At 42.4% G+C, this 15,869-nt stretch overlaps 1 protein-coding gene across 2 annotated transcripts in view; it reads left to right on the top strand.

Moving 5' to 3' along the window:
* PCSK6 (proprotein convertase subtilisin/kexin type 6) overlaps positions 1–15,869 on the top strand; it is a 358,296-nt gene that overhangs the window by 127,252 nt on the left and 215,175 nt on the right. For both annotated transcript variants that reach the window (XM_006874527.1, XM_006874526.1), the window contains exons 3-6: positions 2,686–2,796; positions 3,975–4,118; positions 6,331–6,407; positions 8,628–8,716. In XM_006874527.1, coding sequence (XP_006874589.1) covers positions 2,686–2,796; positions 3,975–4,118; positions 6,331–6,407; positions 8,628–8,716 — 421 coding nt within the window. The remainder of the gene's footprint in view (positions 1–2,685; positions 2,797–3,974; positions 4,119–6,330; positions 6,408–8,627; positions 8,717–15,869) is intronic.

Here is a 15,869-nt window from a genome sequence, read left to right as displayed (position 1 = left end):
GCTGTGAGCCTTCCAACCTTCTAAGTATTCCTTTATATGTGGTTCAGAGTTCTGGGACCATCCCCTGAGCCTGCTTGGTCGGATATTCTGTGTTGTTGTTGGCGGAGCTCTCTGCTATATGTCCACCCGATCCGCTATCTTGTTTTTTCCCTCCTCTTTGCAGTGTTTTTAAGGAAACTGTGTCTACTGGTGTTTTACAGGCAAATCACATTGGCAGTGTTCTGGCTATAACACTTCTTTCTGAGTATTTTGTCAACCATGGATGTCTTTGAGTTCAATCCTTCATCCCAAATGTGAGGCTATACCTGAAGAAAATCTGCTATAATTGCTCACAGCAGTGTGGGGAATGTGGGGAAGTTAAGGCTCAGAGACATCTGAAAGGGGCTGCCCTCCGGGCCTGCTAGGCTTTGAGGTTTTGGCCTTGGGGTTCAGCCAGGGTTCTGAGGCATTATTCTGGTCTCCAGATCACCCCAGCCTCTCCACTCCTCCTTGGGACCTCACCAAAGGGCTCCCCCACCCCAACTTCCCCTTCTCCTCCTCCCTGCATCCTGGGAGCCCAGGAGAGGGAAGTGTGTGAGGTCCTTGTATGGGTCAGCCTGTTCTGTTCCTACACCTCATTGGAGCTTGTACCCCACATTTAATCTGCTGGGGGTAGTCCCAAATTGAGCACTCCTCGTTTTGTCCGTCCTGGTACCCAGTAAAGGCCACATGTGCTTGTTGAGTGGAGTGTGTCGCTGATGTGATGGGCTGCTGCAGCGTCCAAGGCTACTGCTATTGGTGAGGTCCCAGGGAGGGGTGCTTTTATTTCATTTTAAGTTTTTATTGTGAATTGAGTGGTAGTTTACATGGGAGAATATCAGTTTTGCACTCTTCCTATTTTATTTCGTTTCATTGCAAAGATTACAATCCCTCCATGCATCATCATTCAACAGTATTTCCTTCTATCCCCTCTGTGTTTTTTTGGGGGGTTATTTTGGAGGGGTAGGGGTGATGTACACAAAAACACTCAGGAATATATAATCATTTAAACAACCAAAGGGCATATTCTGCAAGCCTGCCCCCTGGCCTCCAGCACACAGCCTTTCTTTTTCCATGAGTCTGGAGTCCTTAACTGCTCTCTCTCCATGTCATCATCTCTGTCTCCATCTCTGGTATCACTGCTTCTCTGGATATGGTCCCACATTCCACTCTTGCTCTTCTCTCTTGATTGTCCTAGGGTCCTCTGTTTCTGGACTGTAAGATTATCTACTTCCCCCCTTTATGTTACAAAACTTCCACCTTTACAGTTTTGACGGTTGCAATTAGTCATGATAACAATTATTCACTATTGAATTATAAAGATCTTATCCCCATCTCCTTTCACCAGACCCATGTAGACAAGATGAAAACTATTCAGTAGAGATTCTACCTTCCCTCACACACTCTGAAACTAAACTCCCCCTTGAAATCTTGTAAGTCAGTCACTTCATGCTTATAAACTCACCCCCCACCCCATTTTAGGTAGCTAATGTCTAAGTTGCCTGTCCCTATCAACCCTGTGTATAGAGGGGATAGGTTTAATCCTTGAAGTGAAGATTGCTTCCCTTTCAGTTGTATTTTGAGCTACTACATCCATAAGTATAGGTCAAGTTCATCAAATTGTAGCAATTTATACTTGTTTCCTTTATCAAATTTCTTTATTTTCCCCTAGTCGAGTTCTGATCATTCAGCCATCAAGGGTACTGTCTGCAGTTTGGGTGTTCTTGTGTTTTTCCCCTCACTTCATAGCAGCTGGATGCTTCATTTTCAGCTCTAGCCCTCTGTGGCTATGTACTTGTCCATGGGCTCATGAATCCCCAGGTCTCACCACAATTCGGACAAACCAGCCCTTCATCTCCAGGTTGACGGGAGTCTCTGGAATGTGGTTGAACTCTTTCCTCCACTTCCACACACCAGTAGACCAACGTGGTTGCCAGCAAGCTTACATGCCTGCTCGTATATTCCTTTTGAGTTTCAGTCTTGGAGAGGGGGATTTGTCCTGAAGGGACTTGCTTGCCTTGATGTCTTCCCAGCGAACAACTTGCTTGTTCTTGTAGTAGCCAACCAGACTGCTGTTTTCACAAAGAAAAAACCTTGGAAATGCTGTACACGGTGGCTGTGAGTTGGAACTGACTCCACAACCCTTAATAAAATGGCATATCCCTACCTAGATTTTTCTCTGGGCATGTTTTGTTACCATGTTTCTGATGGCTTCTCCAAATCCTAGCATACAGGTTACCATAATTTACTTGTGGATTTCCTCACTGTAAACTGTGAAACATCTTGCTACCAATTGTGACCAGTTTTTTCCTTCTCTTTACTCAAGCCTGTTCCACTCTCTCACAGGGGTCTGTGTACATTTCCTTTTTCCTCAGAATTGGGAACTTTGCAGCATCCTCTCTCTTCTCTCATTCTCTCTCTTCCTTTCTGTCAAAGAACTTCAAAATCTACCAGAGTAGTATCATTTCTCCTCCACCTAAACAAGTTCTAATTTTTCTATTTAAAATGAAAATGTCCCCTTGGAAGTTACCATCAGAAACTTTTAATAATGACCTAGGTCTTCATGAAAAAGCAAAATCTGTAGTATGTACATAGAAGCTATATAAAATCAGGAAATGTGTTTTTTTTTTTTTTTAAATCCACAGTAACTGCATTTCTTTCTGGTAGGTGAAATGGCTCCAACAGCAGGAAGTTAAACGCAGGGTGAAGAGACAGGCTCGGAGCGACCCGCAGGCTCTTTATTTCAATGATCCCATTTGGTCCAACATGTGGTATATGGTGAGTACAGGGCGCAGCCTCTTGGTCATTGGGCATTTGCAGTACCATGGTTTTCAGATGAGTGTGCAGGAAGAAAATCTTTAATGTCCCCAACAAAGCTAAATACAAACAGACATGCTTCACCTTGATGTAACAATACCTGACCTTCAAAGAGCTGGCAACTCAAACTTTCATAAAAGGTTTTTTTTTCTGAAATTATGTGAAAGTTCAAGGAGGGGATCTTTGAGCAGGGAAGTAATTTGATAGAGGCTGTAGGACTAACTGTCCCTGGATGACACAAACAGTTAACATGCTTGGTTGCAAATGGAATGGTTAGAGGTTCAAGTCCACCCAGAGCTGCCTCTAAAGGAAAAAAGGATCATTCATTAAAACCTGCATGGAGCACAGTTATACTCTGACACAGGGGTCAACAAGAATTGGAGTCAACTCACTGGCAATCAATTAATTGTTGATGTTGTTAAGTGAAGTCAATTCCATTTTGACTCTTAGTGACCCAAGGAGCGACTGGTAAGCTTGAACCAATGACTTGTGGTTAGCAGTCCAGTGCTGATCCTCCAGCATCACATGACTAGCTAGATTCTGTGGCTGGTTTCCTGCATGGAACCCCTGAAGAAAGAGGATTAGGATGAAAAAGGTACACAAACTGACATATACTCCTTCTTGATCCAGATGGGGAAAAGACTCTCTGGTACATAAGGCAGAGGAAGTGCTTCCTTGTTACTTTTACCAGCATGAGTCTCCTTTCTCTGGGCTGCCCGTCTCTGCCTTCTACACCAGGATCATACCACCCTGCCCGTGTTGGAAAGGCTGTCATAGCAAAATGTCACAAACTGGGTGGTTTACAAAAAATTCTCATCTCACAGTTCTGGAGACTGGAAATCCAAATCAGCATGTGGGCAAGGCCATGCTCCCTCTGAAATTGCTAAGGAGAGATGCTAGCTTTCCTAAATTCTAGTATAGATGCATTTTCACCTGGACTTCCTTACTCTGTCTCAGTGTCTCTTCTCAGGTAGCATTATAGTCCACCCTATTCCAGTCCAACCCAATGTTAGTTTGACTGGTAACCTTTTCAAAACAAGGTCACATTCACAGGTGCGAAGGGTAGGCACTTAAACACATCTCTTGGGGGTGTGCAGACCACTGGCTCACAGGGCTCTGTGTGTCTTCTCTGCATACAGCATTGTGGTGACAAGAACAGTCGCTGCCGGTCAGAGATGAATGTCCAAGCTGCGTGGAAGAGGGGCTACACGGGGAAGAATGTGGTGGTCACTATCCTGGATGACGGCATAGAGAGAAACCACCCCGACCTGGCCCCAAACTACGTGAGTCATTCAGAAACATACAGCCATGCAAGTAACTAAATTATATACATTAAAAAATAAATCAAGTAGGCAATGAGGAATGCAGTGCTGGGGAGAATTGGTGAAACCAACCTCCTACCTGCTGATGCCAGCAAGAGGGAGGTCACAGACGGATTTTTCCATGTTTAAGGGTCTGAGCAAACCAAGACATCCATATGTGGAAGTGGCCTTCACATGAATATTCAAAATGTGAAAAATTACCATTTTAAAAGCTTGGGCTCTAGATCCAAAGTACCTGAATTCCTGTCCTGGCTTTGCTACTTCTTAGTTCTGTGACCTTGGGCAAGTTGCTTAACTTACCCATGCCTCCGCATACAATGGGGTTAATAGTAGGACTACTATCTCAGACAGATACTGTCAAGGTCAAATGAGTTAATGACTGTGAATAACAGATTCTGACCTATGTTGTTGTTAGGTGCCATTGAGTAGGTACTGACCCATAGCGACCTTATGCACTGTAGAACGAAACACTGCCGGATCCTGAGCCAACCTCACTACTGTTGCCACACTTGAGTCCATCGATGATGCCACTTGGCCAATCCATCTCGTTGGGGGTCTTCCTCTTTTTCTCTGACCTTCTATCTTACCAAACATGATATCCTTCTGCAGTGACTCGTCCTTCCTGACAATGTGTCAGAAGTATGAGAGACGAAGTTTGGCCATCTTGGCCTCCAAGGAACACTCTGGCTGCACTTCTTCCAAAACGGATCTATTGGTTCTTTTGGCAGCCCAGGGCACTTTCAATATTCTCTTCCAACACCATAGCTCAAATGCGCCAATTCTCATACGGGCTTCCATATTCACTGTTCAACTTTCACATGCATTTGAGGTCATTGAAAATACCATGGCTTGGGTCAGGTGCACCTTAGTCCTCAACTGACATCTTTGCTATTCAACACTTTAAAAAGGTCTTGTGCAGCAGATTTACCTAATTTGTCCTTTGATTTCTTGACTGCTGCTTCCATAAGTGTTGCTAGTTGATCCAAGAAGAATGAAGTCTTTGACAACTTCAATCTTTTCTCTGTTGATAACAATGTTGTTTATTGGTCCAGTGGTGAGGATTTTTGTTTTCTTTTACATTGAGATGTAATCCATACTGAAGGCTGTGCTCTTTGATCTTCATCAGTAAATGTTTTAAGTCCTATTCACTTTCAGCAAGCAAGGTTGTATCATCTGCATATTGCAGGTTGTTAATGAATCTTCCTCCAATCCTGATGCCATGTTTTCCTTCATAGAACCCAGTTTACTGGATTATTTGCTCAGCATACAGGTTGAGTAAGTATGGTCAAAGAATATAATCTTGTCGCACACCTTTTTTAATTTTAAACCATTCAGTGTTCCCATGTTCTGTCCAAACAACTGCCTCTTGGTCCATGTACAGATTCCTCATGAGCACAATTAAGTGTTGCGGAATACTCATACTTCACAATGTTGTCCATAGCTTGTCGTGATCTACACAATCAAAAGCCTTTGCATAGTCAATAGAGCACAGGTAAACATCTTTCTGATATTCTCTGCTTTCAGCCAAGATCCACTGGACATCAGCAATGATATCCCTCATTCTATGGCCTCTTCTAAATCCGGCTTGAACCTCTGGAAGTTCTCTGTCAGTGTATGATTATAGCCTTCTGTATTACCTTTAGCAAAACTTTACTCGCATGGGATATCAGAGATTGTCTGATGATTTCCACATTCTGTTGGGTCACCTCTCTTGGAAAGGGCACAAATATGGATCTCTTCTAATCAGTCGGCCAGATAGTTGTCTTTCAAATTTCTTGGCAGAGATGAGTGAGTGCCTCCTGTGCCGCCTCACTTTTTTTAAAGATTTCAATTTTTATTCTACCAATTCCTGGTGCATATTAATACATGAAAGGTCCTAAGGAATCTGGGTACCTAACAGTGATTCAGTGAATCATATTATATCATATTGACAGATAAATATGAAGTCACTAAAAATGAGTTTTGAAGATTATGTCACAGCTTTTATGATATGCTTGAAAAGAGAAAGTCACAATTACATGAATATTATGACATGTACATAAACAAAAATGGAGCATTGTAAAAATGAAAGCTGTAAGAGTCAGGTAGTTCCATGCGTCTTCTGTTTTCCAGTAGAGTCAAAATCATTTTAAAATGGGCATCAGCATGCTGTGTCATTTGTATTCACTCTTAGGATTCCTACGCAAGCTATGATGTCAATGGAAATGATTACGATCCATCTCCACGTTATGATGCCAGCAACGAAAATAAGTACGTCATTCAGTATCCTACTTTCTTGTCTCCTTGTTTCTCCCTGCAGAATCACTGGTTAATTTCCACACATTAATGACCCTAGCTGCGTGTCGGGAAGTAGACACTTCCCTGGCTGTGCTCCTCACCCTCAGGACCTTCCAGGTTTGAGGTAGATTCTGTGGACCCCCTTTTCCTTTGGGGGCATTGCTTTTGCTGATCAGCAAGAAGTGGATGTTACAAACATCATTCCTGTTTCCAAACTGTTTGGACTATTTGTAAAAAATATCCCTTAAATCTAGTGTGCTCTGTGGCCTGCTGTTTTAAAATAGCTGTTTGCACTAACCCTAAGGATCTCTGTTGGCTTGGTGGCTAAACTTCTCACTGAAAAACATAAAGCTGATAGTTCAAACCCACCAGTATCCCTGCAGGAGAAAGATGTGTCAGTCTGCTCCCGTGACAACTGACCGCCTTAGACACATTAGGGGGTGGCTTTACTAGGTCCTCTGGGGTCTGTGAGTCAGAATGCACTTGAGGGCAGCAGGTTCCAACAGGCTGTAATGGAGTGCATGGGTCACAGCCCTGAGAGTGTCTGACTCTGCCCACCACCTGATGAGCGACACAGGTGGAGAAGACGCAGGGCTTTAATCCCAGCTCACTACTTAGGGACTGTGGCTCTGTGCAAGTTGCTTAACTTGCTGAGTTTCCCTGCCCACATCTCAGAGATTTTTCCATAGGGATCACCCTGTCCACTTCCCAAAGTGGTTGTGAGGTATGAGCTGACATGCATGAGCGCCTCAGAGGGTGGGGAACTCCAAAAGGGTGTTCCAGCAGGTGCCCATGCAAGGTGCTGTTTCTAACTACCACCCCGAGCACATCCAGGCAGTGGGGCCAGAGTGCTGAGGTGTAACTCATGCATCCATGGTGAACACCACTTCCTGGTGCTGTGAATCCAACCTGTCCTTTCTCTGCCAACATCCCCCACACCCTGAGCTCTTAGCGTTCTTTCACAAAATTCAGAGGAAGGTATCAAGAGCCCTGTCTGTCTCCCCGACGGTTAACATGGTTCTTGCTAAGGGCTGTGTTCCCTCTGCACTGTGGCTCAGAAGCCAGTGCCCAGATAGTACTGTGCAGAGAGGCTGGGATGAGCTCCCCCCAGGAACTCCCTGAGCCCCAAGATGCCTTTCCCACTCAGTGTGCACCACCACCTGTGGTGAAAGAACCTTGTGTTCCAGCCGTGTGTCCAGGAGGCAGGAAGGAGTGGTCCAGATCCACGCACTGACCCTTGAAGGGCAGAAGGCCTCCTGGTGTGAGACACTGAGCAACGTGACGGTTAGTGGCCTGTTCACTGCCATGTGGGCCCCACAGGACACGATGGCTTTCTTCCAAAGGGCCTAATTTTAAAGGTGGTTTAAAATTTGAATCCATTACACTACTCCCCTCTGAACTCCTCAGAGACATGCTGTTTGAAGTCAGCAGTACTTTGGCCTCTTCAGGAGAATTGGCATATGCAGTACATTGGAAATGGAGTCATTACTGAGAAGGGCAATTCGTTTGGCAGTAGCTTATTCCTTGTGTCCTAGTGATTGTTGTATGATCAATGTAGAGCATTCTTTCCCAGTTCCTACTTCAGTGGCCGTCGGAATGATGGGAGATCTCTTCTGAGGTGAGCGCTGTTGTTGTTTTAAGTGCCAACTCATAGTCACTTCCAGCTCTTAAGTGACCCCATATAGGGTTTCCAAGGAGCTGCTGGTGACTTGGAACCACCGACCTTGGGGATGAGACAAGATATAAGTATCCATTTCCTCTTTCTTTCATGTTATCTGCAAAGTCTGTGTGAGATCCCTCTGTCTTCCAGGCACTGCCATCAGTCACAGGAGATGTGAGGCAGAGGTCCAGTGTCTCTGTCTTCCACTAGGCCATACTCCAGAGCTGTGGAGGCTGAGGGTCAGGGAAGCCTTCCTGGAAGAGACAGCCCCAGATCCAGCCCCCCACTTGTAAGGGGTGTGGAAAGGCTCTATGGGCCTGGAAGATGCAGTGGGCCCAGGTCATGGAAGGCCTGGCTGACTGGCCTGCGTAGCAGCTGTCAGAGGAAGTGCTAATGAGAGGAGACAGAAAGGGGACTTTGCTGTGAGCCCTAGACTTGGGGAAGCTCATCTTGTCATGGGAGAACTAAGCAACACTCTGAATTCATTGCAACTGTCAGTTCCGGTCCTAACTTGGTTTCCTCCTTTGTTTCAGACATGGCACTCGGTGTGCAGGAGAAGTGGCCGCCTCAGCCAACAATTCGTACTGCATTGTGGGCATCGCGTACAATGCAAAAATAGGAGGTACGTTTCTAGGTGCTCAGCCTGGGAGCCAAGGGGCTGGCACTGGGCCTGGGAGTGTCCCTTCTTGCAGGACTTCTTGGCAACTTCCTGTTCTTTTGGGCTTGGCAGTTTCAGACCCCTGGCCTGAAGCAACAGCTGCTCCATCCAGACCCCCATGTCAGGGCGTGGAGTGTGGATTCCATGACAGGAGCCTTCTCTTTCTGTCCTCTGGTTCTGCTGGTCCTGGCCCAGTGTTGGGTGTTCTCTGAAGCCCACAGTCTGAGAGTAGCTCCTCTCACTTCCAAGTCAGGGTTTGCTGTCTTTGGCCTGAGATGAGACCCCACTTGGGCCTGCTTGCCCACTTCTGCACCTGACTGATCTTTAGCTTTAGCCACAGTAGCAGAGTATCCCACAGACACACCTGGTCACTCTCTCAATGCCTGGGCTTGCAGCTTTCCACTCCCAGGGCCCCCTTGTTCCCCTCCACTGGCTCAGTCCTCCAATGACATGTGGCTAGCTCAGACCTCTGTGCTCTGCTTCCCAAATCCAGCCTGCTCCCATCTTACTCACCAGGGGAGTCAGAACTCTTATTGGCGTGTCAGTGGGCCTTGTCCCTCCTGCTCTAGTGTCTCTGCTTTTTTATTTGGCTTTTCCCATGTGTGAGTCACCTTCCCGTGCCGAGGTGGGCTTTATACAGAGAATATGTGTCATTCCATCATTCTGCTCACACCAGGTTCTGGAAGGTTTAGAACTTAAGCTATCAACAACTCTTCTAAGCAGGGTTTCCAACCTGTTCAAAACAGTCTGTCATGGCAGCATAATTGTTACATACAGCCAAATCTCTTGCATGTGGAATTTTGACCCCAGTAGGAAACTACTTACTTTAAAATGATGGTCAACCACGGTGGTTTCAAGGCTTGTTGGTTAGTCCCCTGTCTGTGAGTGGTGGGTGGGTGGGGGGCGGGGAGGCCAGCCCTGTTTCTGTCAGTCATGACAACTGGTTCAAACCAGTTGGAAGCTCTGCTTCTTAAGTGCCAGCAGATGCGCATCACTGAGCTGGAGCTGAAAGACTGGGGGTACACATGGCACTCATACATATACCTATAAAGATCAGTTAATAAGACTATTCAAATTTACACACCAACCACTAAAGCCAATATTAAATAAATGGAATATTTTTGCCAAATTCTGCACTTGATCAAACATACAATCAGGATGCATTAATAATCACTGGTAATTGGATATTCAGAAGTTGGAAACAAAGAGGAAAGATCAGTAGTTGGAAAATATGGCCTTGGTGAGACAAATTATGCTGGAGATTACATGATAGAATTTTGCAAGACCAATGAATTCTTCATTGCAAATGCTCTTTTTAGCAACATAAATGGTGGTTATATATGTGGACCTCACCAGATACGATACACAGGAATCAGATCAACTACATTCATGGAAAATGATTATGGACAAGCTCCATGTCATCAACCAAAGAACAGACCATCAGTTGTACATATGCAAATTCAGGTTAGAGCTGAAGAAAATTGAAACAAGTTCACAAGAACCAACCTGGGTATATACCACCTGAATTTATTTAGAGGCTATATCAAGAATAGATTTGACACATTGAAACTAATAACCAAAGACTAGAGGAACTATGGGGTAACATGAAGGACATCATACATGAAGAAAACAAAAGGTCATTAAAAAGGAAAGAAAAACAAAGACCAAAATGACAGTCAGAAGAAACGCTGAAACTTGCTTTTTTAAAAAAGAAAGACAAAACAGAAAACTTTTTATTGTGAATTGAGTGAAGGTTTACAGAGCAGATCATCAGTTTTACATTCAGTAAATTATAGACTTTGATTTACTAAAATGGTTGCAATCCCCTCCATGTACCAACAGTGAACGGCGTTTACCTCTATTCACTTGAACTGTTTCATTCCTCCCTGTGTCTTCCACTACCTTCATCTTTCCTCTGCTAACCTCCCTCTTGTTGTATATTGCCTGCCCTCGCACTGATGTTAACATGTGTCTTCCCTCTAACCATGAACAATTTTCCCTCCACCTCTCCCTGAAACTTGCTTTTGAATAGCAAAAGTGAATGGAAGAAATGATTAAGTTAAAAAGTTGAAACAAAGTTTCAAAGAGTAGCTCAAGCAGACAAGGCAAAGTATTATAATGAAATATGCAAATACTGGGACTTCCAAACAAAAAGGGAAGAACATGCTGGGTATTTCTCAAGGTGAAAAAACTAAAAAAAAAAAAAAAAAAAATTCTAGACTCTAGTTGCACTACTGAAGGATTCTTTAAGCAAAATAATGATTCAGAAAACCAAAAACAAACCAAAGATAGATGGGATACATAGAATAATTTTGCTAAAAAGATTTGGGCAATGTTCCACAATTTCAAGAGGTAGCATAGGGAGACTTAATGTGAGGCAGGGCCTAATGGCAGATTAGGAGAGGCATCATGCAGACCTTCACCAGTAATAACACAGAATACCAGATGAAGCTGGTGCAAAGGATGATTTTGGAACTCTGAACTACATATAAAGGAATATTTAGATGTATCGAAGGTTTACTGCTATTGGGCTTTGTAGCAGAAACAATAAAAGTGGTGTTTTCTGATTTGTGGCTGCCTGCAAGTCTTAAGTGGGAAATAGCAGATATGAGATCAAGAAAGTACTCCATCATCAGAGATCTGACTGATCATCAGAGATAAAGGTGTGAACATTTATTTTCCCCATTCATATATCTTTCTCAGTATGTGCACCTCCTCTGGTGACAAGAAGGGGTACCTGAGTGAGACCCCTCCTGCACCCAGAGAATTCTACTACACACATGCATGAATCTGCTCAGCAAAGACCACTGGACCATGAGTCCAAGAAGGGGGAAGAGTCAACAGGAACAACTTGGAACAGGAGGGTCTTCAAAAATGGATCTGGTCAGTCCTAGGTTGTTTCTCACTAGGAGAAACACCTAAACAGACTTCAGGCGAGGTGAGAGAAGTGAAAAATGAAAGAGGCCATAAACTAAATCTTGAGTTACATCATAAGGAACAACGGTAACATCTTGAAATTTCTCAGGTGGTCTGGAAGGCAAGAAGCCAAAAAAGGGGCCTTAATGTCTTACTCATATTTTGCTACTGTGTGTGTGTATGTGTGTGTAGCAAAAAAAACCCCATGAACTCGGCACAAGAAGGCAAGTGGAACAAAGAAACGAGCAGCACCACAAAAAACAAACAGACAAACATAATGACAGCAATTAATTCATACCTATTGATAATTTCACTGAATTTCAATGGATTAAATACACCAGTGAAGAGACAGAGAGTGGCAAAATGGATAAGAAAACAAGATCCTTCAGTATGCTGTCTGCAATAGACACCTTACACACAAAGATAAAAGCAGACTAAACGTTAAAGGATGGAAAAAAATATACCACACTAATTGCAATCAGAAGCAAGCAGGAGGGCAACTTGGACATTGTCTACCCAGAATGGGGGTATGGTCTACAAAGGCAAGAAGTGACTGGCTTACCAGCTTTGAAGAGGGTGTCTAGATTCAGAGGGCATGGAGGAAGGTAGAATCTCCCCTGAGTAGTATCCAATCTGGGCGGGGCTGATGAAAGGAGATGGGGATAGGACTCTTATGGTACAATAGTGAATAATTGCTATCAGGACTGACTGGGAGGGTTGGAAATGTACAGATAGATGTTTTGTAGCAAAAGGAGGGGAGTGGTTGACTTTGCAGTCCAGGAGTGGCGGTCCCTAGGGCCATCGAGGGAGAAGAGCAGAGTGCAGGACCCTACCCAGAGAAACAATGACACCAGAGATGGAGGCAGAGATGATGATGTGGAGAGATGGAGTGTCTGGGGACCTTAGAGAGGGAGAGGGGCTATGTGCTGATGACTGAGAGGCAGGCTTGTGGGGTATATACCCTTTGGTTGTTTGATGATGCATGGAGGGGATTGTAACCATGGCAATGAAATGATATATGATAGGATGAATGTAAAGCTAATGTTCTCCCTTGTAAACTATCACATAATTCACAAAAAAACATTAAAAAAACAACAAAAAAAGCAGGAGTGACAATGCTCATCTCTGATAAAATAAGCTTTAAGGCAAAACCCAGCATAATAGATTAAAAAAAAAAAAGGACACTATCTCATAATTAAAGGGCCAATTGAACAAGATGACATAACCATAATAAATATATATCTATGCCCCCAATGAAAGGAGCCACAAAATATATAAAGCAAACCCTAATAGATTTGAAGAAAGAAACCGACAAATCTGCCTTAATAGTGGGAGATTTTAATGCAACACTTTCTAAAAAGGATAGAACAACCAGAAAGTCACTCAACAAAGACACCAAGGAACTAAACAACACAGTCAACCAACTTGACCTCATAGGTGTGTACAGAGATCTTTCAACCCAACAACAGCACAATACATATTCTTTTCCATTGCACATGGAACATTCTCCAGAATAAACCATGTGTTAGGCCAAAAATCAAGCCTCTATGAATTTACAAACATCAAAATACTACAAAGCATCTTCTTGGATCACAATACTATAAAATTAGAAATTAGCAATAGGAAGACCAAGGAAATAAAGTAAAAAAAATGGAAATGGAATAATATTCTGCTTAAAAGCTACTGGGTATTAGAACAAATAAAAGGCGGATTTACAAAATTCCTATAGACAAATGAGAATGAAAACACAACATGCCAAAATCTTTGGGACACAGCAAAAGCATTGCTAAAAGGACAATTTATTGTGATAAATGCATACATCTAAAAAGAAGAAAGAACCAAAATCAACACATTAATACATCTCCAACAATTAGAAATAGACCAGCAAAGACAGTCAACAGAAGAAAAGAAATAATAAAGATTAGAGCAGAAATACATGAGCTAGAAAACAGAAAAGCTATAGAAAGAATCAACAGGACAAGAAGCTGGTTCTTCAAAAGGATTAATAAAATTGACAAACCATTGGCAAACATCACAAAAGAAAAAAAGGGAGGTGACACAAATAACATGCATATGAAACCACATGGGTGATGTCACAACAGAACCAATAGAAATAAAAAGGATAATAACAATATTATGAAGTGTTGTACTACAACAAACTTGAAAATCTAGAAGAGATGGATACATTTTTACAAAAACATGTCCTACCTAAACTTATACAGAATGAAATAGAAAACTTGAACAGACCTGTAACAAAAGAAGAAATTGATCAGGTCATCAAAGAACTCCCAACCAAAAAAAAGTCCAGGTCCAAATGGCTTCACTGGTGAGTACCAAACATTCAGGGAAGACCTGTCACTAATTCTATTCAAATTTTTCCAGAATATAGAAAAGAATGGAAAACTTGCTAATACATTTTATGAAACAAGCATGTCCCTCATACCAAAACTAGGGAACGACATCACTAAGAAAGAAAAGTATAGACTAGTATCCTTCATGATCATAGATGTAAAAATTTTCAACAAAATCCTAGCCAACAGAATTCAACAACACATCAAGAAAGTAATACATCATGACCAAGTGGTAGTCATATCAGGGATGTAAGGATGGTCAGCAAAAAAGGGAAAGATGCTCAACAAGATGAATTGACATAGTGGTTGCAACAGTGGTCTCAAACATCACAATCATGAGGATGGTGCAGGACGGGGCAGTGTTTTGTTCTTTTGTACATAGAGTCACTCTGAGTCCAACTTGATGACATCTAGCAACAACAATAACATTGTTAGATTGACGACATCTAACAACAAAATTAACATTGTTTTTACTTCACTGGTAAGTTCATTTCATCAATATTCTACATATGACTTTAACATCTTTATTTATAAGATAGACTGAACTGTCTTTTGATCTCTCTCTCTCTACTTGGGTATCATAGCTAAGCTGGTGTTGTAGAGTGATTTAGGGAGCCTTCTATCTTTCTCTGTGTTTGGAACAATTTCATATATTGTAGACATTGTTTTTTTGAAGTTGGAAGAGCTGATAAATAAATCAGATTGGGCATAGTGACTTTTTATCAGATTGGGCACGATGTAGGGTTTGCTATTTTTCTTTTTCTTTTTTTGATACAATTTCTTTTTTTTTTTTTTAAATGTTTTATTGTGAATTATGTGATAGTTTACATGGGAGAACATTGGTTTTACATTCATTCTATCATATATTGTCTCATTGCCATGGTTACAATCCCCTCCATGCAATCCTTCCCCCGTGCCCCTCAGGTCTTCAGCACATAGTCGCTCTCCCTCTCTGGATCTAAAGTCTCCAGCTTCTCCATAGCTCCACGTCATCATCTCTGGCTCCATTTCAGGCATCACTGCTTCTCTGGGTAGGATCCGGTCTCTGCTCTTCTCCCTTGATGGTCCTAGGGACCTCCGCTCCTAGACTGAAAAGTTAATCACTCCCTTCCTTGCTATAAAACGTCTATTTTTCATTGAGGAAATTTTGATAATGAAGTTTCCCTAGGCAATCATACATTTCTCCAGACTTTCAAATATATAGCATATAAAAATAATAGTTTATTCTCATCATTTTAAACAATGTCCTCTATGATGGTAGTTAAAACTGTTCCTAATTTGTGATGTCTTTCTTTTTTTCTTGATAAAAATACCAAAATTTCTGTTTCTTTAGAGAATAAACTTTTACAGAAACTAGCTGTATTTAATGCCAAGTGAGCATATCTTACAAATGTTATATAATGCTTTCCCTGTCACCCAAGTTAACACCTGCCCTCCCTTGAACCATCAAATTGCTCTCCCTTCCCTCTCACTCCGATAACCATCAAAAAATGTTTGTTAGCATGGAAACATTTTATTGAATTTAATATTGTATGGTATTCCATTGTGTGTATGTTCCAAAGTTTGTTTATCCATTCTTCCACTGATGGGTATTTAGGCTGCCTCCATATTTTTGCAGTTGTGAGTATTGCTGTGATGAACATGGGTGTGCATATATTTATTTGTGTCACAGTTCTTCTTGTGTATATATACCAAGAGAGGGATTGCTAGGCCATATGATATTTCTCATTATGGTCAACCCTACTTTGAGGAGGCATTTTTTTCCCCAGTTGCATTCTGAGTGCCTTCCCACCTTCCAGTCCTGTATCTGACAATGTTTCTCTGCTATTCATAGAGTTTTCAGTGACTAG

This window comes from Chrysochloris asiatica, unplaced genomic scaffold, assembly GCF_000296735.1.
Source record: "Chrysochloris asiatica unplaced genomic scaffold, ChrAsi1.0 scaffold00282, whole genome shotgun sequence".
NCBI lineage: Eukaryota > Metazoa > Chordata > Mammalia > Afrosoricida > Chrysochloridae > Chrysochloris > Chrysochloris asiatica.
The sequence above is the reverse complement of the archived record's forward strand: the minus strand, read 5'-3'. Positions and strand labels throughout refer to the sequence as shown.